This window comes from Oncorhynchus tshawytscha, linkage group LG21 (assembly GCF_018296145.1).
Source record: "Oncorhynchus tshawytscha isolate Ot180627B linkage group LG21, Otsh_v2.0, whole genome shotgun sequence".
NCBI lineage: Eukaryota > Metazoa > Chordata > Actinopteri > Salmoniformes > Salmonidae > Oncorhynchus > Oncorhynchus tshawytscha.
This window is the reverse complement of record NC_056449.1, coordinates 20,853,116-20,877,985: the sequence shown is the minus strand read 5'-3', so window position 1 is coordinate 20,877,985 and position 24,870 is coordinate 20,853,116. Positions and strand designations below refer to the sequence as shown.

The 24,870-nt window shown below is 45.0% G+C and overlaps 1 protein-coding gene across 7 annotated transcripts in view; it reads right to left on the bottom strand.

Moving 5' to 3' along the window:
* The window catches only part of pcdh19 (protocadherin 19), an 87,716-nt gene that overhangs the window by 31,552 nt on the left and 31,294 nt on the right, over positions 1-24,870 (bottom strand). For 4 of the 7 annotated variants that reach the window (XM_042303207.1, XM_042303209.1, XM_042303208.1 and 1 more), the window contains exons 3-4: positions 4,162-4,217; positions 1,193-1,377 (exon numbers count right to left, since the gene is read on the bottom strand). In XM_042303207.1, coding sequence (XP_042159141.1) covers positions 1,193-1,377; positions 4,162-4,217 — 241 coding nt within the window. The remainder of the gene's footprint in view (positions 1-1,192; positions 1,378-4,161; positions 4,218-24,870) is intronic. The other 3 variants (XM_024383194.2, XM_024383195.2, XM_024383198.2) reach the window with 1 other exon arrangement.

Genomic DNA, 24,870 nt, shown 5'->3' with positions numbered 1-24,870 from the left:
TTTCTCGCTCTCCCTCTACCCCTCCCTCTCTGTCCCTTTCTCGCTCTCCCTCTACCCCTCCATCTCCCTCCCTCTCACGCTCTGTCCATTTCTCGCTCTCGCTCTCGCTCTCCTTCTACCCCTCCATCTCCCTCCCTCTTACGCTCAGTCCCTTTCTCGCTCTCCCTCTATCCCTCCATCTCCCTCCCTCTCACACTCATTCCCTCTCAGCCCCCCCCCCTTTCTCTATGACACTTCTTCACATAAGCTCCCCATCTCCACCACTCTAGAACCATGGAACCAGGAACCACTAACTGACTAGCAGTAGTGAAGAACGAACATGACCCCTTCTACTTCCCCTGCCAGGGATTCTGATGTGTCGTTAAACTGTGGAAGTCGGCAAAGAAACATCAACATTAATTCCTCCGCTAAATGATCCTGCTGAATAATGTATGAGAGAGGTTACAACGATATGTAGAGCCCCCACCCCCCCCCACCCACCCACCCACCCACCTTCCACCTTTGTCAGCCTAATTGCTCTTGCTATCCGCCATTCAAGCACCTCAGAAGTCTACTGCCGATGAATACTGCCAGACAGACATGGCTAGGCCTACTATCAGGCAATAATGTTACCGGAGCCTTGTATCAAAGGCTGCCCTGGCTGGGAGGGATCCCTCTACATTAGCACAGGGACTTCAAAGGAAAGTACTGAGGTATTCACACAGATCTGAGGGCCCTTGTCTGAAAGTGGGCATAATGCTCTGCTTGGTGTAAACACACAGATACACACTTAGAAATATAATTCATTCTACATTTCAATTTTACACTTTGGTCATTTAATAGACACTCTTATCCAGAGGGACTTACAGTCAGTGCGTTCAACTAAGGTAGATAAACAACCACATATGACAGTCAAAGCCAGTAAAAGGTTTCTGGGAGAATGGCGTTGTGGTTGAAGTGTTCTGGTGGTTGTCAGACAACTTTGAACATGATCACTGCCAGTTGAATTCTTATTCTATGGACACACACACACACACACACACACATACACACAAAGGTCTCTCAGGCTTAAGTAGGAGTGGGCATAATGTACAGCTTAAAAGTGCTCTGGGTGGCAGTGTAAACCGTAACACACAGTTACCGAGTAACATGGGAATTCTTATTCTAACAATAAGGGATGAATGATGAGTAACACACACAGCTTTCCGCACACCTTTTCTCCTACCTTGGTCAGGCAGCTGGCAGACGTTGGGGGGCACGGTCATATTGAGCACATCGTTGACAGCCGTGTCTATGTAGTGGCCTCTCTGGACGTCGTGCTCACTGTCCGTCTGGTCGCTCTCCTCGTGTCCACTGTCCTTCAGACTATTGCCCTCCAGGTCCTTGAATGTCGATGTGCTACAGAGGGAAGGAGGGAGGGAGAGGAGGAGAGAATGTTGATTTCCTGTTACATCAACTTCAATCAGAAGCTCTCTCCTTTCTCCTTCAGCACCTCTCCCCCTCCATCTCTCTCTTTGTAGATCTATTTTTTTGCTCTTTCTTTCTTTGCTTTATTACATTTTTCTCAATCTTTTCACTCTTTCTTCCTTGACTGCTAAATGAATGTGTCTCTCTGCATCCTTCACTCTCACACAGCTCTCGAGGCACTGGAAACGTTGACACAAGGAGAGAGATTGGTAGGCATCTTCAGGAGGACTCCTCTTAACTCTGGCCTCAGCTGTATAAAGGGCACAACTTCACAGCCTTCCACATTTTATTAGTGTAGGGAACAGAACCTTGCTACTCCTGCAGTAGTCGGAGGGTGGTGATTGTGATGTTGGTGGTGTAGGCACAGATAAACTCTGTTGGGGCTTTTTGGGATTAAGAGGCCATTTTTTTACTGGGCTGATAGCGGAGCAGAGAGGCTGCAGGCTGTTTCTAAAAGGGACAGCGTGGGTGCCGATGCACTGACTTCAAGGGCATCGCTAGTGTGAACCGTTGTGACTTTAAAGACCCACTCTGGGTATTGACGGAGGTTTTTATCATTTAAATTGATGAGATTATTACATACCCATTGATTCATTAAGAATATCACTTGTAAATGAGAGAAGAGAAGAAAAGAGAAGGAAAGAAAAGAGAATGAAAGAGAATGAAAGAGAAGGCCCATCCCTCAGCTTTATAGCAAACCAAGTGTCATAGCTGCCGTTATGTTGTTTTTCAAAAAAAGGAGTGGGCCTTTAAAATGGGATGCAATCAAACACTCTACTGTTCAATCAAAGGGGTATAGAAAATGCTATGCGCACATACAGTGTGTGCACAGATTGCATCTGTCTTGTTTGGGGCTTACAGCCAATAGAGGCAGGGGAGAAATGCCATCAGCAGCTGTATAGTACATGCATGAATTCCATTTGTTTGATTGCCAGCCCATTGGAACAAATTGTGCGAGGCAAACAAGACTGGTATTGAGGGAGGGGGTGAATGTATACTTGTACATGTAGCAGAGTGAGAGAGGAAAGAGAAGAGAAGGAAAGAGAAGAGAAGGAAAGAGAAGGAAATGAAAGAGAAGAGAAGGAAAGACAAGATAAGTAAATAGAAGATAAGTAAATAGAAGAGAAGGAAATAGAAGAGAAGGAAAGATAAGTAAATAGAAAAGAAGTAAATAGAGGAGAAGGAAAGAGAAGGAAATAGAAGAGAAGGAACGAGGAGAGAAGCAAAGAGAAGAGAAGAGAAGAGAAGAGAAGAGAAGAGAAGAGAAGAGAAGAGAAGAGAAGAGAAGAGAAGAAAGAGAAGGGAAGAGAATGAAATAGAATGAAAGAGAAGGAAAGGGAAGAGAATGAAATAGAAGAGAAGGAATGAGGAGAGAAGCAAAGCGAAGGAAAGAGAAGAGAAGGAAAGAGAAGAAAAGGAAAGAGAAGGAAAGAGAAGAGAAGGAAAGAGAAGAAAAGGAAAGAGAAGAGAAGGAAAGAGAAGAGAAGGAAAGAGAAGAGAAGGAAAGAGAAGGAAATGAAAGAGAAGAGAAGGAAAGACAAGAGAAGTAAATAGAAGAGAAGTAAATAGAGAAGGAAAGATAAGTAAATAGAAGAGAAGTAAATAGAGGAGAAGGAAAGAGAAGGAAATAGAAGAGAAGAGAAGGAAGTAGAAGAGAAGGGAAGGGAAGAGAAGGAAATAGAATGAAAGAGAAGGAAAGAGAAGAGAATGAAATAGAAGAGAAGGAAAGAGAAGAGAATGAAATAGAAGAGAAGGGAAGAGAAAAGATAAAATAAATAGTATCAGTAGCAGTTCCCTTCTTTCCTGTGAGAAGCCTGCCTGGGAAAAGGAGAGAGAGAGGGAGTGCAGTGGTGGTAATGATGGCTCTACATCTCTCTGATGTTATCAGTGTTATGGCATCTGTCCCAGACCACAGGCCCACATGCTCCTAAGGGGGATAACTTTGTAGTGTGCTGCAGAGGCGCCTCTCAGGCGCTTTGTTTACATGAACACAGGGAATCTGAAATGGGGATGGGCTCAAACAAAGGGAAGTTGGAATGTTCCATAGCTGCAGGTAAAAAGGGGGAATTATAGTCCTGATCGCTGCAGACCGTTATTAGGGTTGTCTACACTACCACCCTCAGAACCACTAACTCCCCTAAAATCCTGCTTCAGGTGGACTCAGGAATGCACTATAACTAATACCTCACAAAGACAACACTTGTGCTCAGCTCAATGTTCTCAAAATGGCAGACAAATTAACTTAATTATTGGTACTTTCGTAACAGCATTGAGCTGATATATTTTTATACACTGAGATCTAACTGTGCTGCGAACCTCTTGCAGTATTGAAATCACTTTCCTGGCAAAAATGTTATTTGATTTCTTTAATCTTATTTATTGTGATGTGTAAGTTGTTTTAAGAGCAGCGATTTAGCAGTTTTTCATAATTGCTTAATGTGCAAGATGGATAATTGTTTTTTAATGGGAATGGGTAGAATTATTCATGATGTGAAGATAGAGAGTCATAAAGGTGACCTAACAGAACAGGGAGGGAACATTTTAGAGTTTAATTCCAAATTATATTCTTGATTCTGTCAATTTGTATCGAATACACAGAACAAACACTGATTTTAACAACATGCGCACTCATGCATTTGCAGCCAATACCATCAGACAATTATGGATCACAATGATTGATAGCGAAATTCATAAAATTGTCTAATCGAGAAGTACCTTTTGATAAGGTGTGCTCGGCTGTTTACGTAGCTGGAGTCGATATAGTTCTCCGTCTATAACAGAAGATTGGGGGAGGAGGGGGAAGAGGAGAAAGAGGGGGAAGAGGGGGGAGGGAGAAAAAACACAGAAGAGATGCATTTAATTACGTAGGGAACCAAATAATGTTACACCGGTAATTGCCTTTCAATATACATTTTATTTTACACAAAGGGCTGGTGAGCGAGCCTCTGCTTTCAAAGGCAGAAACCATTCTCTTTCAAAGCACACCCAGGGAGACAGGGAGAGAGAAAGGCAGACTAGGAGCTGAGAGAGCTGAGGAAAGTGCTGCAGTGAGCAGGGCCTCTCCTCCCTCCCACCCTGCTTCCATCCTCTCCCTCCCTCCGTCAGACCACAGTCTTCAAAATGGGATCATTAGGGAGGACAGTGCATCACGCAGAGAGATAGAGCGAGAGAGAGGAGGAAGAGAAGTTTCCCTTTTTTCTCCTCTCTAGATCTCTCTCTTTCTCCTCAACCACTTTTGAGCAGATTGGAATCTATAAATATTAAATAAATAAAAGTGTGGAAAGAAGAAATTAAGAGCGTACCAGGGGGAATCTTAACTTTCGGCAATAGCAGATAAAAATCCAGCACGGAAGAATCTGCATATGATGGATCTCTGACCCACATAGTTCCAAGGCATCATGCGTTTAACTTTTTAACTTCACACATATTTATAGAAAGAGGTTGAGGGAGAGGGGAGCTCTGACAGCGGAGAGAGAGGACGTTGAGGCATCCCCTTGTGTCTGGTGAGAATCTACTCAGTAAAAGGAATCCAGCGTTCAACATCAAAAATAAAATCCCCCAACATTTATAGAAGACTGTTGTAGTGAGTTAGAGAGGAGAGTACTGACAGGGGAGAGAGGGGACGTTGAACAGGTAGTCTTTTGTGCTTGTGTCATGCCCTGGTCTTAATATTTTGTGTTTTCTATATTTATTTGGTCAGGCCAGGGTGTGACATGGGTTTATTTTGTGTTGTGTTTATGGATGGGGGTTTTTCGGGGGGTTTTCGTAGGTTTTGGGATTGTGGCTTAGTGGGGTGTTCTAGCAAAGTCTATGGTTGCCTGAGGCAGTTCTCAATCAGAGGCAGGTGATTCTCGTTGTCTCTGATTGGGAACCATATTTAGGCAGCCATATTCTTTGAGTGTTTCGTGGGTGATTGTTCCTGTCTTTGTGTTAGTTGTCACCAGACAGGCTGTATAGGTTTTCACGTTCTGTTGGTTGTTTTTGTATTGTCGTGTTTATTCATCATTAAACATGTATCATATTAACCATGCTGCATTTTGGTCCGACTCTCTTTCGACGGGAGAAAACCGTAACAGCTTGGCCAACATCCACTCACATCCAGATAACATGTCAAGGGGGTATCAAAGGCACTCTCAAAGGACATCCACAGGGGGCCCATAAAAAACTCCATGACCTGACCCTTTCAACAGACTTTGATAATATGCAATTGTTTTCCTGTGGGAAGAGGGAGAAATTCCTCTCATGGACTCATTACATCCCAGATAAAGGGATAGAGAGACCGAGTCAATGGCTCCCATCCGGTGAGGAAGTGTTACTTCTCAAACATCCTGAAAAAAAGAGTCACCCCTAGATGAACGAGGTTAATGCAGGCGGTGGAGCAAACTCACTGATTATCAATTGAGGGACACTTCTTGCCGGCTCGGCCCTGCTGTTCACGGGAGCTGGGAGCCGTGTGCAACAGTGAGGCAGTGAGGCAGCAACGCAGGGTGACCAAACAGATTTGGATTAAAAATGGCACTTGAGTTTTGCTTTCACCTTGTTAGACGGTGAAACCTAATCCCCACCCTCTCCAGTTGAACCTGTGTAGGTTGAGGCAGAAACCACAATGCAGAAGAGAGAGAGAGGCTTTTGATGGTCTTTATTGAGACATCCTGACTGACTTAAAAACACCCCATAAAACATGCCCCCACCCTTCATTAGAAAGCAAAGAGAGGGGGGGGGGGTATGTTACCTGTAGGAAATAGCACCCGGTGACCCAAAATGTTTTATTTAACTAGGCAAGTCAGTTAAGAACAAATTCTTATTTACAATGATGACCTAGGAACAGTGGGTTAGCTGCCTTGTTCAGGGGCAGAACAACAGATGTTTACCTTGTCACCTCGGGGATTCAATCTAGCAACCTTTCGGTTACTGGCCCAACGCTCTAACCACTAGGCCACCTGCCGCCCTGAAATAGCACCCTGTGACCCCGTTGTGTTCTTTGAAACAATGGAACAGCTTGTTAATGCTAGGTAAATGCATGTGTCTGTGTTTGTTTTACTCTTTAGTAACCCTGGAATTATCTCCCTGGGCTTCAAATACAAACACAATACAAGCATTATCATAAATATCATAAAGGTATCAGCGCTAGCATTGTTCTTAGAGGAACTTCCATGCTTTAACAAAGTACTGTATTTTAGTTCACAGAAGTGCAAAGTCAGTAAGTAGCCTTGTCTTGTGTGAGCCAGAACAGCTCATAGGCCAGGAGCCTATCTCCTGTTTCTGTTGCATGAGTCAGCTTGATGTACAAGTAAACCCCCTGAACAGGACACTAGTCTATCACAAGGCCTTACCCCCAATCTATCTCCTTGATGCTGAATGCCAAACAGAGACACATCAGGTCCCATTTTTATCGTGTTTGATATGACTCATTCAGGGATTGAACTTGCAACCTTACAATCTCAGGGCAGAGGCCGCTAATTGCAGACCGCAAATTAGGGGGATTTTCTGATATAGGCATTTCTTGATATCACATTACATCCATTGATGCTCACCATTTGTCCGTGGACTTTTCTTTCGCGTAGGTTACAACAGTTGTAGACAAATGTAGCATTGTAGCTAACCTAACCCTTTGCCTAACCTTAACCTCATTCTCCTAACATGCCACGCTAATTTGTAATTCTAACCTGCTATGTAACCAGATCATCTGTGTCGAGAAACAATCAGTCTCATAACACCTGAACCAGCCGATGGCAGGTATCAATGAGTGTTTCCTGATATCAGGCTACACCCTCATAAAGTAACACCCCAAATTGTGGTCTGCAATTACACCAGTCGGTGTAATTAATTTGGTGGCATCTTAATTGGGAGAACAGGATCATAGTAATGACTGGAGTGTAAACGCGGGCCACAATTTAGGGTGTTTCTTTATGTGGGTGTTGGGTTCCAGGTAAAACCCTTTCCACAGAGGGTTCTACATGGAACCCAAAAGGGTTGTACCTGGAAACAAAAAGGGTTCCACCTGGAACCAAATAGGGTTATCCTACAGGGACAGCTGAAGAACACTTTTGGAACAATTTTTTCTAAGAATGTACAACAGGTCTATTTAATTAATTAGTTAGTTCATTAGTTAGTTCATTAGTTAATTAGAAAAGAAGTGGAGGGCACTCAACCAATGTGAGTAAAAGTGCAACCATAACATTTGATAGGGCACAATGCTCACTCACCATACATTTTTATTTTATTTAAACAACTATTAAAAGCTTAGGTCATTTTAAAATGATCTGAAAACTAAGCATCTCAATAAATAACACAAAGATATGTCAAATCAGGTACTGACAAATTCCAGTCTGAAGTTATGCTTTGGAATCATTTCCCGGGTGTTTTTTGTCACACTCCCTTCTAACGAGTCCTTGTGTATCAGAGATGGAAACAGATGGCGTGTACGTGTTTCTGGGCGTCGTAGCTTTCAGGAATGGGGTCATAATATTTAGCTTAAACCATTCAAATTCTAGAGCCACATTCATATGAAGACAAAATTATCGACATGCCACATAGGCGCAAGAAACCTTGAGGAACCACACTATAGACAACCAAAATAGTGCTCCTCATTTTGCAACTGAAATTTGGATTTTGGCAGGGATTTTTTTGCAGACTTTAATTCATTTTCATAATTCAACCACCAGTTTAAATTAGTAAACGGGTCGGTTCTGGCCCGCAGGCCGCCAGTTGAATAGCCCTGGTGTACTACAATGGTTAATTGTACACCAATGTAAGTCACAGTTGTTGTTGTGGGTTAAATGTCTTGTTTATTCCACCGCCTCTGTCTAGTAGACTAGGCCTGCCAAAATACCTTCAATCACAGGCCAAATAAGGCCATTGTTTTTCGTCTCACCTCCACGCTGGCTAATTACCTCTGCAGCGAGATAATATTGTAATTAGCGAAGACGGCAGGGCAGGCGGCCTCCTGATTGAGATTTGAGAGATGACGATGCATCTGGACGCACTGAAGGTTAGCGGTTAGCTGCGGCGGGCTGCTTTTTCCCCTCCATCTAATTAAACTTTAACTCATTGTTATCAAGGAGATAATTAGTAAAAAGCCATTTTAATTAACATTTTATTAGCTGCCCTTAATTCAGAGCGCACCATGGCGTGTTTGCTCAACAAGCAGTGGATAGAGAACAAAACTCCTTTGTTCCTGTCCGGCTTGACTCCAATAATATCAAACGTAATTGGGTGTCTGCAATTATTTTTGCTAGTCTTAACGGGGTTGGACGTGTATGCACTGTATGTAGATATATAAATATATATATCATATCATGTGTTTTTTTGGTGTAGTGCACCACCTGTGCTCCACTTCGGTCCCAGTGAGCACTCATTAAAACGTCTTGATCTCCATCTAGCCCGGGCATTCAGTGAGAAGCTAATGAACATGTATGGTGGGAGTAACAAGGGGAAAACTTTATTAGAGGAGTGGTGGAGTGTAGTCCCGAGAGGGGTGGTGGAGGGTAGTCCAGAGGAGTGGTGGAGCGTAGTCCCGAGAGGGGTGGTGGAGGGTAGTCCCGAGAGGGGTGGTGGAGTGTAGTCCAGAGGAGTGGTGGAGCCAGTAGTCCCGAGAGGGGTGGTGGAGGGTAGTCCCGAGAGGGTGGTGGTGGAGGGTAGTCCCGAGAGGAGTGGTGGAGTGTAGTCCCGAGAGGGGTGGTGGAGGGTAGTCCCGAGAGGAGTGGTGGAGTGTAGTCCCGAGAGGGGGTGGTGGAGGGTAGTCCAGAGGAGTGGTGGAGGGTAGTCCCGAGAGGGGTGGTGGAGGGTAGTCCAGAGGAGTGGTGGAGTGTAGTCCCGAGAGGGGTGGTGGAGGGTAGTCCCGAAAGGAGTGGTGGAGTGTGGAGTCCCGAGAGGGGTGGTGGAGGGTAGTCCCGAGTGGAGTGGTGGAGTGTAGTCCCGAGAGTGGTGGAGTGGTGGAGTGTAGTCCCGAGAGGAGTGGTGGTGTAGTCCCGAGAGGGGTGGTGGAGGGTAGTCCAGAGGAGTGGTGGAGTGTAGTCCCGAGAGGGGTGGTGGAGGGTAGTCCCGAAAGGAGTGGTGGTGGAGTGTAGCCCAGAGAGGGGTGGTGGAGGGTAGTCCTGAGTGGAGTGGTGGAGTGTAGTCCCGAGAGGAGTGGTGGAGTGTAGTCCCGAGAGGAGTGGTGGAGTGTAGTCCCGAGAGGAGTGGTGGAGTGTAGTCCAGAGAGGAGTGGTGGTGTAGTCCCGAGAGGAGTGGTGGTGTAGTCCCGAGAGGAGTGGTGGTGTAGTCCCGAGAGGAGTGGTGGAGTGTAGTCCCGAGAGGAGTGGTGGAGGGTAGTCCCGAGAGGAGTGGTGGAGTGTAGTCCCGAGAGGGGTGGTGGAGGGTAGTCCAGAGGAGTGGTGGAGTGTAGTCCTGAGAGGAGTGGTGGAGTGTAGTCCCGAGAGGAGTGGTGGAGTGTAGTCCCGAGAGGAGTGGTGGTGTAGTCCCAAGAGGAGTGGTGGAGGGTAGTCCCGAGAGGAGTGGTGGAGTGTAGTCCCGAGAGGGGTGGTGGAGTGTAGTCCCGAGAGGGGTGGTGGAGGGTAGTCCAGAGGAGTGGTGGAGGGTAGTCCCGAGAGGGGTGGTGGAGGGTAGTGGTGGAGGGTAGTCCAGAGGGTGGAGTGGTGGAGTGTAGTCCCGAGAGGGGTGGTGGAGGTAGTCCCGAGAAGGAGTGGTGGAGTGTAGTCCCGAGAGGGGTGGTGGAGTGTAGTCCCGAGAGGAGTGGTGGAGTGTAGTCCCGAGAGGAGTGGTGGAGTGTAGTCCTGAGAGGAGTGGTGGTGTAGTCCCAAGAGGAGTGGTGGAGGGTAGTCCCGAGAGGAGTGGTGGAGTGTAGTCCCGAGAGGAGTGGTGGAGTGTAGTCCCCCGAGAGGAGTGGTGGAGTGTAGTCCCGAGAGGAGTGGTGGTGTAGTCCTGAGAGGAGTGGTGGAGTAGTCCCGAGAGGAGTGGTGGAGTGGTGGAGTGTAGTCCCGAGAGGAGTGGTGGAGGGTAGTCCCGAGAGGAGTGGTGGAGTGGTAGTCCCGAGAGGGGTGGTGGAGGGTAGTCCCGAGAGGAGTGGTGGAGTGTAGTCCCGAGAGGAGTGGTGGAGTGTAGTCCCAAGAGGAGTGGTGGAGGGTAGTCCCGAGAGGAGTGGTGGAGTGTAGTCCCGAGAGGGGTGGTGGAGTGTAGTCCCGAGAGGGGTGGTGGAGGGTAGTCCAGAGGAGTGGTGGAGGGTAGTCCCGAGAGGGGTGGTGGAGGGTAGTCCAGAGGAGTGGTGGAGTGTAGTCCCGAGAGGGGTGGTGGAGGGTAGTCCCGAAAGGAGTGGTGGAGTGTAGTCCCGAGAGGGGTGGTGGAGGGTAGTCCCGAGTGGAGTGGTGGAGTGTAGTCCCGAGAGGAGTGGTGGAGTGTAGTCCCGAGAGGAGTGGTGGTGGAGTGTAGTCCCGAGAGGAGTGGTGGTGTAGTCCCAAGAGGAGTGGTGGAGTGTAGTCCCGAGAGGAGTGGTGGTGTAGTCCCGAGAGGAGTGGTGGTGTAGTCCCGAGAGGAGTGGTGGTGTAGTCCCGAGAGGAGTGGTGGAGGGTAGTCCCTAGAGTAGAGGTGGAGGATTGTCTTGAGAGGAGTGGTGGAAGGTAGTCCCTAGAGGAGCGGCAGAGGGTAGTCCTGAGAGGAGTGGTGGAGGGAGGGATGATACTTAGGCTCTATGGTGGTTTAGTTATCTACACACTGGGCTACGTCATAAAGACTGCATTTCCCAAAATGCACTGCTTAGTGTTCACCACAAGTCATGTCATCGTAACCCCTTAAAAGAGTGGTATTCCATTTTTTTATTGTTATTATTATTTGTATGGGACCATATACAAATGTTTGTGAGAAAGAAAAAAAATGTAAATACCATTTTATTGAGTAAATATATTTATTGGTTTCTTTTCATTTTGATTAAAGATGAAAAGGTTATTTGTTGACATAAATATAGACATGTCCTGATTTTAAGGTTGTCATTAGATTTGGGATGAAAATTTAAATAATAATGTGGTCCCCAGAAATTCTGGTGGAATAAATGCGGTCCCCAGAAATGAGTTATTCTAGGTCTTCTGCCCTCAAAATGATTTGATCTGTCATTCAACTGTACACTAGAACAGCTTACATGGACCCGTGCTCCCCCAAGGGACTCTATTCATCAGAAAAATCAGTGGCAATAAAGTGAGTGCATCCCCACTGGCATAGATGTCAGTTCAATGTCTATTTTTTTATTTACATTTGGTTGAGTTGTCAACTAATATGAATTCAACATGAAATCAAGAAAAGATTTATTGAGGTTGAAAGTTAGGTGACAAAATTATGAAATTCCTTTTCTTTGATTCCTTTTTGCAAATGCAATCAGTTTCCCACATTGATTCAATATCACCGCATGGAATTTTGTTGAAATGACATGGAAAAAATGTTGATTCGGTGGGTTTCCTCTATTATCACATAGGCAAACACAAAACAGAAAGGTGCACAACCTTGCCTAGTGTATTGATAAGGAGGCACTCTGGAGAGGGTCGTTCTGAGGGTGAAAACGGACAGATACATTAGCAGGGTGGCTTCCTGTAAAGAAATGTACCGTCCGCCCCTGTCCACCTCTACCTACTGTAGATGACCGCCTTTCAAAATCCAGAGGAGAACATGTCAATATTTCTCGCTCTGAGGTTGAGTTTCAGGCCGATGGAGGATGAGGAGAGGCTTAACTACCGCGAGGCCATCGCAAATGGTACTTAATCAGGTTGGATAATGTGTTGTTGTGATCTGAGTGGCCCCAGTTTGACGACCGGAGTTACTCTATCCCCGTAATTATTGTCCTGTTTTGTCTGGAGAAGCGGAGGACAGGAGGTTTCCAGCGTTTTGGGGAGTTAAACAAAAGGGGGCCATTTTTCTGTTGCCGTGTGACTGATAGATGGTGTCATAGTGAAAGGGGAGACGGAGGGAGAGAATGAGGGAGGAGGGAGATAGGTGACACTTTACCCCCAAGGAGTCTTCTCTATCTCCTAGCCCTCTAGCTCCAGCCCTAAAGGCCTCCACATTTCCCCTCTCTTCCTCCCTCGATTCCTCCCGTGAAGGGGGCACTAGTGGGATCCTCCTCTGTGGCACTCTTACTCCCGCAGCAGAGAGAGGAAAAGCAATCTCCCCGCTTAGTGGCTGCCGTGAGATTTGATTTGTCTTCCTTCCCAGTGTGACAATTGGTTCCGTTGTACGAATGCAAGTGTATTCATTGTATATGGGGGTGAGAGAGAGAGAGAGAGAGAGAGAGAGAGAGAGAGAGAGAGAGAGAGGAAGGAAAGGACGGGTTGGGAGCAGACTAACACCAGGCCAGTTCAGAAGGTGTCAGGAAAATAGAAAAAAAAGATAACAGATGATAGAAATCTTGTCACACCACCACACCACCTCCTCAGCAATTTCTGTTTTAATTTTTTTTTTATCACTGCCGAGTCCCGATACATCAACCAATGCAATTAGCATTTACACAAGGGAGGGATGCAAAAAAAAGTGGACTAATTGAAGCACCACACTTTCGCCGCAAATTATTAATTATTGTGCCGTGTCCTTGTTTTCGGCGCTGTAAGATAAAATGGCCATTAGTTTGCCATTTAATTCCTTTCAGAAGAGCGAAACCCTTAACTCAAATGACTAAAACCTTGCTGGGACTTGGTTGCAATGGGGAGTTGAGTGAGTGGTGATAAATAAAAAGGTGCCAGTGAGGTCTGGAAAGAGGAGCGCTCCATGTCTGTCATGGATGCAGGCCTCTAATCCTGTCAAGTTGTTGTGCAGACACACTCGGCCGAGGCTGTATCACTTTAGTGAGTCACACAGCCTCTGGCTGCACCATTCCTTCTACACTACATCTATAAATAAGAAAATAGTCCACAACATCATTAACGTAGAAAAAACATGAACTTCCTCAATTAAAACGGATTGATGGCGTTCCATCAGGCTTATTTTCACGCCTGATTTGGTCCTTCACACTCTTGGTCTGCAGTCTCAGTGTTGACTCATCTTATAGCAGGGCTTACTCATAGGGTCCCTTGAGTCCCGGGAAGGACATTTTGTTTATATCCTCTTCCGCAGGAAGGGGACAGCTAGTAGGGATCAGTGAGAGAGAGGGGTGTGTGTGTGTGTGTGTGTGTGTGTGTGTGTGTGTGTGTGTGTGTGTGTGTGTGTGTGTGTGTGTGTGTGTGTGCGTGCGTGCGTGCGTGCGTGCGTGCGTGCGTGCGTGCGTGCGTGCTGCGTGTGGTTATGGTTGTGCAGCCTCTCATCCTACACCCTGCTCTTGCACATTCTGATCGTGAAAAGAAATACTCACCCTTAAGCCTCTCACACTCTCTCTGTCACGCAAGTCTCTCTCTCTCTTCCCCTCTCCAAAAAACGCTGCTCTGACAAACTCTGATTTGCATGCCTGTTTTGCCGCCCCCGCCACCACTGCTACCGCTGACGCCACAACAGACCTGCTACTGTAGAACCCCTAACCAGCTCAGATTTGCTCTGTGTGGCACTACCCATGACAACACACCAGACCACCATAGCACCTGGTAGGAGTGGGAGTTATGCAGTGTTTACCAACGAGAGAGGGTGGAAACGCTCATCTAGATTGTATGGGTTGCTAATATCCCGCCTTTACCACACACACACACACACACGAACACACACTTATAGAATTTCCTCTTGATGCTGTACCATTTTCTAGGCTATAGATTTCCCTCTTCCGTCAGAGACGCCCAGCCCCCTCAGGGGGGCTCAACAGGGGGGAAAGAGCGCCTGAGGCACCACACCCATGGAACTAGTGGATGAGACTACACATTCTCTTTCTGAAGTCTGCCATATGATGAATACAAGGGTTAGAGTTGTTACCATTTAATGTCAACCAGCAAACTGAAATTACGGCCGATCTATGGTGACAAGAGGGCACGTCTGACAAATAACCTGCCACGTCCTCCACATCATTTCACTTCATCACCTGTCAATTCAGCCCCCAAAATCAAATTGCTCCAATTGGGAATCAATCTTATTATGAAAGTGAGCGAGGAGGGAATGTAGTAATGGCTTTCTGAAAGCTGAGCTAAGAAATGCAGTTTCCCAGTTCTTTGTGTCAGCAGGCACTGTGGTAGTGCTACTTTGTTCACACAGAGAGACTGCGTCCCAAACGGTACTATATTCCCTATATAGTGCACTACTTTTGACCATGGCCCATAGGGCTCTAGTCATAAGTAATTCACTATGTAGGGAATAGGGTGCCATTTGGGGCACAACCACAGAAAAGCATTGGCAGACTAAGAGTGAATCAAACACAGGACTGACCTTGACCACGTGTTGTGGTGTCGTCGGCATTGTTTTGACCCAACTATACAACCGGTCTACCAAGGGAGGAAACACAATGAAACAGATATGTCAACACAATACTCCTACTTCCTGGTTCAAGTCTTTCTCTCTTTCAGATCTTTCTCTCTGCCTTCCTGTGTCAAACAGAATTTTGTTTGAAAACAATCGCCAACTGTTCATTCTAATGAATTGAGGAAAAGAAAAGATGAAGGGGTGTGGATACATCTGTGGTGAGAGAGAGAGAGAGATTGAGAGAGAGACAGAGACAGAGGAGAGAAAGACAGTGAGAGACAGAGAGAGAGAGACAGAAAGAGAGAGAGAGAGAGAGGCTTGCCCTTTGATCCTGTAATAGTGTAAAGCCTCAATAGCCAGCCCAGGCTATAACATCCCAGTCAGGCCTGTATAAGCTTGGTCTCCTTCGGCTCCATTTGTGTGCAAGTGAGTGGAGATGTGATTAATTATACATACATTAATAGCAAAAGTATGAATAATTCATGAGGTCGTCAAACGTCAAAGCTACTTTCCCTCCCTTTCAGCGTGATGAAAAGATTTTTAATAATAGACCCCCGTCCAGAAGTCTGTTGCTGCATTCCAGAGGACGGGGCTGAGAGGGTTTGTTTCAGCCTGATCTTGTTGTTGTCTTACTAGAGAGAAGCATTGTTCTAGCCTACCGCACCCAGTCAGAGAGAGTTGGAGAGGAGTGGAATAGCACCTGTGTTGTGCTTTGTCCATATATCTGCCTTTGTGGTAAACTGCAAATGAGATGAAGACAATGTATCCACTGAGTAGCAGGTTACCATTGTAACATCACGTTCAGTAGAGTCATGCCATTGACATAGAGAGAAGGGAGGATGGGGAACCGTGGTTACATTTGAGACTTGTGTGTGTCAAGTGTGTTAAGAAAATAAGTGTGTGCGCGTGTTTGTGTGTGCTGTTGGGTGTGTGTGTGTGTGTGTGTGTGTATGTTTGTGTGTGCTGTTGGGTGTGTGTGTGTGTGTGTGTGTGTGTGTATGTTTGTGTGTCAGCGTGTGCCTTTTTTAAAACTATCTATTATGCCCGTCTGTCTTGAGCGAAATCCTGAAGGAATGGGTCGAGATTAATATTTGGGGTTTTACATACTAAAAAGGGGAAGGAGAAAAAGCTTGGCTATCACGTACTAGCTTTTTCAAAGGAATGAATCAGCTTGCTTTTCTCTTAAGCCTGTGGAACCTAATCAAACTCAAATAGAGGGAACTTCCCCTGAGGCAGTCCCAGGGGATTTCCCTTCATTTGGAAGTCAGGACAGAAAAATAAGGAAAAATCCAAATAAAATCACACTCTCATCCCAAAACCTGTCATCTGCGACAGGTGGACAGGTACATCGGAATTCCCTGAACAGGCCCTGGAATTCCAGAAATACCTGGAATTAGAAGAATGGTGGAAGTTGGAACGTGTAATCGGAATGTGTAATCCACGCAGATTTACCAAATGTCCTGTTCTTCCGGCGATAGGTATGAAACTGGTGTTGCTACCAGCCATTTTAGCTTTCCAAGTGAATTCACCTAGCGAGGATTTCGAAGGACTTCTTCTCAATTGTGGCCTCTATCTGTTCACCAATGTAACAGGGGAGAGGGGAGACTAATTTAATGTACTCATAATTCCCACCGCTTTTAGTGAATGTTCCTTCCCTTTCACTAAATCCAAATCTCAAATAGGAGCAACTCTGCAGCATCTCGCCCACATTCTTAGCTAATAATCCTACATACTTAAGAGTGGCACTGGTAGTAGGCTGACTTTTAATGAGTAGGCTGTGCTCCTTTACACTTTAATACAAATATACAGTATAGTAGGATATATTGTAGGATACAGTATCACTGAGTACAGTATATAAATATGATTCACAGTACAGCTGTGTGCCGCAGGATGGCGAACGACCCAAACCTTGAATTATTGTACGTAATTAAATGATTGAATAAACATTTTCCTATGACATAACATTTGACATCTCCGGGTCCTAGCGGGTGTACAGAGAGCTATCAATCCAGGACAGTGCACCACAGTGACCACATGACACAAGGGGCTATGCTTTTTCCCAAAATATCTGATGTACCTCAAGGGGATATGTTTCCCCCCAACATATCTGATGTACCTCAAGAGGCTATGTTTTCCACCAAAATATCTAGCAGGCAGATGGCTGCCGTGTTGGGTTGTTGTTTCATATTCCATAATAAAGGTCTCTCACTCTCACTCTCTCTGGGCCCCGTCTTCATCAGAATGACAAGGCGTCTTTCCAGACATTTTTGTTGGATGAAGATTTGCGGCAGCTCATTACAGACTGGGATGCTCGGCGAGCGGATGCACTCTGAGATGGATTGAGTGGGTTGTGTTATTGACATGCTTTAATCTGACACTGAATAAGGAATGAGTCACACAAACACACTAGTCACGCATACACACGCACACACACACACACACACACACACACACACACACACACACACACACACACACACACACACACACACACACACACACACACACACACACACACACACACACACACACACACACACACACACACACACACACACAGACACACAGACACACACACACTGCCTCCAGACAAGGCAGAGAGAGCCACTCTGGCAAATAAGGGAGGCAGCAGCCGACTGGGATACAGGTGGAACTTCATCAGTGCTCATTAATCCTGCTTGCCCTGAATACTCACTCAAACAAGTCATGTTTACACACTGGGCTTGGGATGGCCATTGTGGCGAGACGGGTGGTGGGGGTGGACACTAGCCAGGGCGTGTGTGCAGGGGTTAAGAGGCTCATACTTACATACATACACACACACACACACACACACACACACAGACGTGTAAACCTATACAGTGGGGCAAAAGAGTATTTAGTCAACCACCAATTGTGCAAGTTCTCCCACTTAAAAAGATGAGGGAGGCCTGTAATTTTCATCATAGGTCCAGTTCAACTATGACAGACAAAATTAGGAAAACAAATCCAGAAAATCACATTGTAGGATTTTTAATTAATTTATTTGCAAATTATGGTGGAAATAAAAACACCAAAACACATGGATCAGGCAAGGAGGGCATTAATCAGAGAGGCAACAAAGAGACCAAAGATAACCCTGAAGGAGCTGCAAAGCTCCACAACGGAGCCATACACTCCACACTCCACAGAGCGGGGCTTTACGGAAGAGTGTCCAGAAAAAAGCCATTGCTTAAAGAAAAAAATAAGCAAACGTGTTTGGTGTTTGCCAAAAGGCATGTGGGAGACTCCCCAAACATACTGCAGAAGGTACTCTGGTCAGATGAGACTAAAATTGAACTTTTTGGCCATCAAGGAAAATGCTATGTCTGGCGCAAACGCAACACCTCTCATCACCCTGAGAACACCATCCCCACAGAGAAGCATGGTGGTGGCAGCATCATGCGGTGGGGATGTTTTTCATCGGCAGGGACTGGGAAACTGGTCAGAATTGAAGGAATGATGGATGGTGCTAAATACAGGAAAATTCTTGAGGGAAACTTGTTTCAGTGTTCCAGATATTTGAGACTGGGACAGAGGTTCACCTTCCAGCAGGACAATGACCCTAAGCATACTGCTAAAGGAACACTCAAGTGTTTTAAGGGGAAAGATTTAAATATCTTGGAATGGCCTAGTCAAAGCCCAGACCTCAATCCAATTTAGAATCTGTGGTACGACTTAAAAATTGCTGTACACCAGCGGAACCCATCCAACTTGAAGGAGCTGGAGCAGTTTTTCATAGAAAAATTGCCAAAAATCCCAGTGGCTAGATTATAGAGACATACCTTTAAGAGACTTGCAGCTGTAATTGCTGCAAAAGGTGTCTCTACAAATTATTGACTTTGTGGGGGTGAATAGTTATGCACGCTCAGGTTTTCATTTTTTTGTCTTATTTCTTGTTTGTTTCACAAGAAAAAAATTTTTGCATCTTCAAAGTGGTAGGCATGTTGTGTAAATCAAATGATACAACACCCCCCCCCCCCCAAATCTATTTTAATTCCAATTTGTAAGGCAACAAAATAGGAAAAATTCCAAGGCGGGTGAATACCTTCACAAGCCACTGTAGATTTAGGTGACTGGTGGATATGATAGGTTTAGGTGACTGGTGGATATGATGGGGTTAGTTGAATGGTGGATATGATAGGATTAGTTGAATGGTGGATATGATAGATTTTCGGTGACTCGTGGATATGATAGGTTTATGTGACTGGTGGATATGATAGGTTTAGGTGAATGGGGGATATGATAGGGTTAGGTGAATGGTGGATTTGATAGGGTTAGGTGAATGGGGGATATGATAGGTTTAGGTTAATGGTGGATATGATAGGTTTAGGTTAATGGGGGATATGATAGGGTTAGGTGAATGGTGGATTTGATAGGGTTAGGTGAATGGGGGATATGATAGGTTTAGGTTAATGGGGGATATGATAGGGTTAGGTGAATAGTGGATATGATATGGTTAGGTGAATGGTGGATATGATAGGGTGGCTTGCTACCTACTGAATCATAGAGAGGGGGGCCTTTAATAGACAGATGTGCATTTACTATCTGTGTCTTCTAACCACAACAGGGCTGTTCCAATCACGGCTCCCATCCAGTAATGGAAGGCCCTAGTTAGCTCTTAGCCCCCCTGGTGTCGGAGGTTACATGTGATGTACATCTGACCCTCGTTTTTCAGATTGGCCTTTCCAGGCAGCTGTCAGGTAGGGGTGGGATTGACGGGAGTCGCAATACCTCCTCTAGCACGTCACTCACACATCTGTACAGCCAAGTAACAGCTTGGTAAGCAGGGGCCATGACAGGCTGCCACCAGGGGCCATGACAGGCTGCCACCAGGGGCCATGACAGGCTGCCACCAGGGGCCATGACAGGCTGCCACCAGGGGCCATGACAGGCTGCCACCAGGGGCCATGACAGGCTGCCACCAGGGGCCATGACAGGCTGCCACCAAGGCATCATAGAATGCTGTTGTTATGACTATCTCTCACATCTCTACAGGGAATGTCATTCACACTGCCATGTTGTTCTAGTTCAACCACCTTATTTCAATAAGCAAATTTATTTCTTCAGGCTGCTACTAAATGTAGTGATAGGATAGAGCTTTATAAAATGTATTTCCCCAGGCTGCTACTAAATGTAGTGATAGGATAGAGCTTTATAAAATGTATTTCCCCAGGCTGATTCTAAATGTAGTGATAGGATAGAGCTTTATAAAATGTATTTCCCCAGGCTGATTCTAAATGTAGTGATAGGATAGAGCTTTATAAAATGTATTTCCCCAGGCTGATTCTAAATGTAGTGATAGGATAGAGCTTTATAAAATGTATTTCCCCAGGCTGAATCTAAATGTAGTGATAGGATAGAGCTTTATAAAATGTATTTCCACAGGCTGATTCTAAATGTAGTGATAGGATAGAGCTTTATAAAATGTATTTCCCCAGGCTGATTCTAAATGTAGTGATAGGATAGAGCTTTATAAAATGTATTTCCCCAGGTTGAATCTAAATGTAGTGATAGGATAGAGCTTTATAAAATGTATTTCCCCAGGCTGATTCTAAATGTAGTGATAGGATAGAGCTTTATAAAATGTATTTCCCCAGGCTGAATCTAAATGTAGTGATAGGATAGAGCTTTATAAAATGTATTTCCCCAGGCTGATTCTAAATGTAGTGATAGGATAGAGCTTTATAAAATGTATTTCCCCAGGCTGATTCTAAATGTAGTGATAGGATAGAGAGCTTTATAAAATGTATTTCCACAGGCTGATTCTAAATGTAGTGATAGGATAGAGCTTTATATAAATGTATTTCCCCAGGCTGATTCTAAATGTAGTGATAGGATAGAGCTTTATAAAATGTATTTCCCCAGGCTGAATCTAAATGTAGTGATAGGATAGAGCTTTATAAAATGTATTTCCCCAGGCTGATTTTAAATGTAGTGATAGGATAGAGCTTTATAAAATGTATTTCCCCAGGCTGAATCTAAATGTAGTGATAGGATAGAGCTTTATAAAATGTATTTCCCCAGGCTGATTCTAAATGTAGTGATAGGATAGAGCTTTATAAAATGTATTTCCCCAGGCTGATTCTAAATGTAGTGATAGGATAGAGCTTTATAAAATGTATTTCCCCAGGCTGATTCTAAATGTAGTGATAGGATAGAGCTTTATAAAATGTATTTCCCCAGGCTGAATCTAAATGTAGTGATAGGATAGAGCTTTATAAAATGTATTTCCCCAGGCTGAATCTAAATGTAGTGATAGGATAGAGCTTTATAAAATGTATTTCCCCAGGCTGATTCTAAATGTAGTGATAGGATAGAGCTTTATAAAATGTATTTCCCCAGGCTGATTCTAAATGTAGTGATAGGATAGAGCTTTATAAAATGTATTTCCACAGGCTGCTACTAAATGTAGTGATAGGATAGAGCTTTATAAAATGTATTTCCCCAGGCTGCTACTAAATGTAGTGATAGGATAGAGCTTTATAAAATGTATATCCCCAGGCTGCTACTAAATGTAGTGATAGGATAGAGCTTTATAAAATGTATTTCCCCAGGCTGAATCTAAATGTAGTGATAGGATAGAGCTTTATAAAATGTATTTCCACAGGCTGATTCTAAATGTAGTGATAGGATAGAGCTTTATAAAATGTATTTCCACAGGCTGATTCTAAATGTAGTGATAGGATAGAGCTTTATAAAATGTATTTCCCCAGGCTGATTCTAAATGTAGTGATAGGATAGAGCTTTATAAAATGTATTTCCCCAGGCTGATTCTAAATGTAGTGATAGGATAGAGCTTTATAAAATGTATTTCCCCAGGCTGATTCTAAATGTAGTGATAGGATAGAGCTTTATAAAATGTATTTCCCCAGGCTGATTCTAAATGTAGTGATAGGATAGAGCTTTATAAAATGTATTTCCCCAGGCTGCTACTAAATGTAGTGATAGGATAGAGCTTTATAAAATGTATTTCCCCAGGCTGATTCTAAATGTAGTGATAGGATAGAGCTTTATAAAATGTATTTCCCCAGGCTGATTCTAAATGTAGTGATAGGATAGAGCTTTATAAAATGTATTTCCCCAGGCTGATTCTAAATGTAGTGATAGGATAGAGCTTTATAAAATGTATTTCCCCAGGCTGATTCTAAATGTAGTGATAGGATAGAGCTTTATAAAATGTATTTCCCCAGGCTGATTCTAAATGTAGTTATAGGATAGAGCTTTATAAAATGTATTTCCCCAGGCTGATTCTAAATGTAGTGATAGGATAGAGTTTTATAAAATGTATTTCCCCAGGCTGCTACTAAATGTAGTGATAGGATAGAGCTTTATAAAATGTATTTCCCCAGGCTGATTCTAAATGTAGTGATAGGATAGAGCTTTATAAAATGTATTTCCCCAGGCTGATTCTAAATGTAGTGATAGGATAGAGCTTTATAAAATGTATTTCCCCAGGCTGATTCTAAATGTAGTGATAGGATAGAGCTTTATAAAATGTATTTCCCCAGGCTGATTCTAAATGTAGTGATAGGATAGAGCTTTATAAAATGTATTTCCCCAGGCTGCTCTAAATGTAGTGATAGGATAGAGCTTTATAAAATGTATTTCCCCAGGCTGATTCTAAATGTAGTGATAGGATAGAGCTTTATAAAATGTATTTCCCCAGGCTGATTCTAAATGTAGTGATAGGATAGAGCTTTATAAAATGTATTTCCCCGGCTGATTCTAAATGTAGTGATAGGATAGAGCTTTATAAAATGTATTTCCCCAGGCTGATTCTAAATGTAGTGATAGGATAGAGCTTTATAAAATGTATTTCCCCAGGCTGATTCTAAATGTAGTGATAGGATAGAGCTTTATAAAATGTATTTCCCCGGCTGATTCTAAATGTAGTGATAGGATAGAGCTTTATAAAATGTATTTCCCCAGGCTGATTCTAAATGTAGTGATAGGATAGAGCTTTATAAAATGTATTTCCCCAGGCTGATTCTAAATGTAGTGATAGGATAGAGCTTTATAAAATGTATTTCCCCAGGCTGCTACTAAATGTAGTGATAGGATAGAGCTTTATAAAATGTATTTCCCCAGGCTGATTCTAAATGTAGTGATAGGATAGAGCTTTATAAAATGTATTTCCCCAGGCTGCTACTAAATGTAGTGATAGGATAGAGCTTTACCTGACAACGGGGCTGGGGGAATATACATACAGAAGCATGCATACACTTGGAGAGAAACACCACATACACAACCAACCAGCCACCCACCCACATTCACATCCCCACATCCTCACTCTCAGTGGGGGTCGAGTAGGGGCCTGCTGTCATCTTCAGTCAGGGAGCGAACAGGGAATGGCTGAGCAGCTTGAGAGCGCGGCTAGGGCCGATAGGAGGCCAGATGCAGTGCGCTTGACCCGCTCGCTCACGGGGGGATTCCAACCCGCTGATAAACACAGGGATTAGCCTAGCCTACACAAACTTGATTTAATTTAATTTGTATTAGGCCCTGTCTTTGGGAGCAAACAGGTTTATAAAGAGAGAGAGGGAAGCCAGGGTCACAGAAAACAACAACAACAGAAGGCCTGTCTCTCCGGCGCTCCCAGACCCCCGTCTCCATACTGTGCTCCCAGATCCCCCGTCTCCATACTGTGCTCCCAGATCCCCCGTCTCAATACTGTGCTCCCAGACCCCCTGTCTCAATACTGTGCTCCCAGACCCCCTGTTTCCATAGTACAGTCCCGGACCCCCTGTCTCGTACTACAGTCCCGGGCACCCTGTCTCCATACTATAGTCCGGGACACCCTGTCTCCATACTACAGTCCCGGATACCCTGTCTCCATACTACAGACCCGGACACCCTGTCTCCATACTACAGTCCCAGACACCCTGTCTCCATACTACAGTCCCGGACCCCCCGTCTCCATACTACAGTCCGGGACCCCCTGTCTCCAAACTGCAGTCCGGGACACCCTGTCTCCATACTGCAGTCTGGGACACCCTGTCTCCATACTACAGTATCGGACACCCTGTCTCCATACTACAGTCCAGGACACCCTGTCTCCATACTACAATCCGGGACCCCTATCTCCAAACTGCAGTCCGGGACACCCTGTCTCCATACTACAGTCTGGGACACCCTATCTCCATACTGCAGTCCGGGACACCCCGTCTCCATACTCCAGTCCGGGACACCCTGTCTCCATACTACAGTATCGGACACCCTGTCTCCATACTACAGTCCGGGACACCCTGTATCCATACTACAGTCTGGGACACCCTGTCTCCATACTACAGTCCGGGACACCCTGTATCCATACTGCAGTCCGGGACACCCTGTCTCCATACTATAGTCCGGGACACCCTGTCTCCATACTATTGTCCGGGACACCCTGTCTCCATACTACATTCTGGGACAACCTGTCTCCATACTACAGTCCGGGACACCCTGTCTCCATACTACAGTCCGGGACACCCTGTATCCATACTACATTCCGGGACACCCTGTATCCATACTACAATCTGGGACACCCTGTCTCCATACTACAGTCCGGGACACCCTGTTACCATACTGCAGTCCTGGAACTGCGTGGATCTGCTACATACTGCAGGGAGGCAGGAGTCACCAGGCCAAAATGTTCTAGCACACCTGATAGGATCTTGTTTACCTCTTGACTATGTCAGCTGCCTGTGTTTTACCTCCTCGACATAATGAAGTCAGTCGCCTGCCTTTAATACGACACCTCTCCACACCTTGACCTCTCCACACCTTGACCTCTCCACACCTTGACCTCTCCAAAGCTTGACCTCTCCACACCTTGACCTCTCCACACCTTGACCTCTCCAAAGCTTGACCTCTCCACACCTTGACCTCTCCACACCTTGACCTCTCCAAAGCTTGACCTCTCCACACCTTGACCTCTCCAAAGCTTGACCTCTCCACACCTTGACCTCTCCAAAGCTTGACTTCTCCACACCTTGACCTCTCCACACCTTGACCTCTCCACACCTTGATCTCTCCACACCTTGACCTCTCCAAAGCTTGACCTCTCCAAAGCTTGAC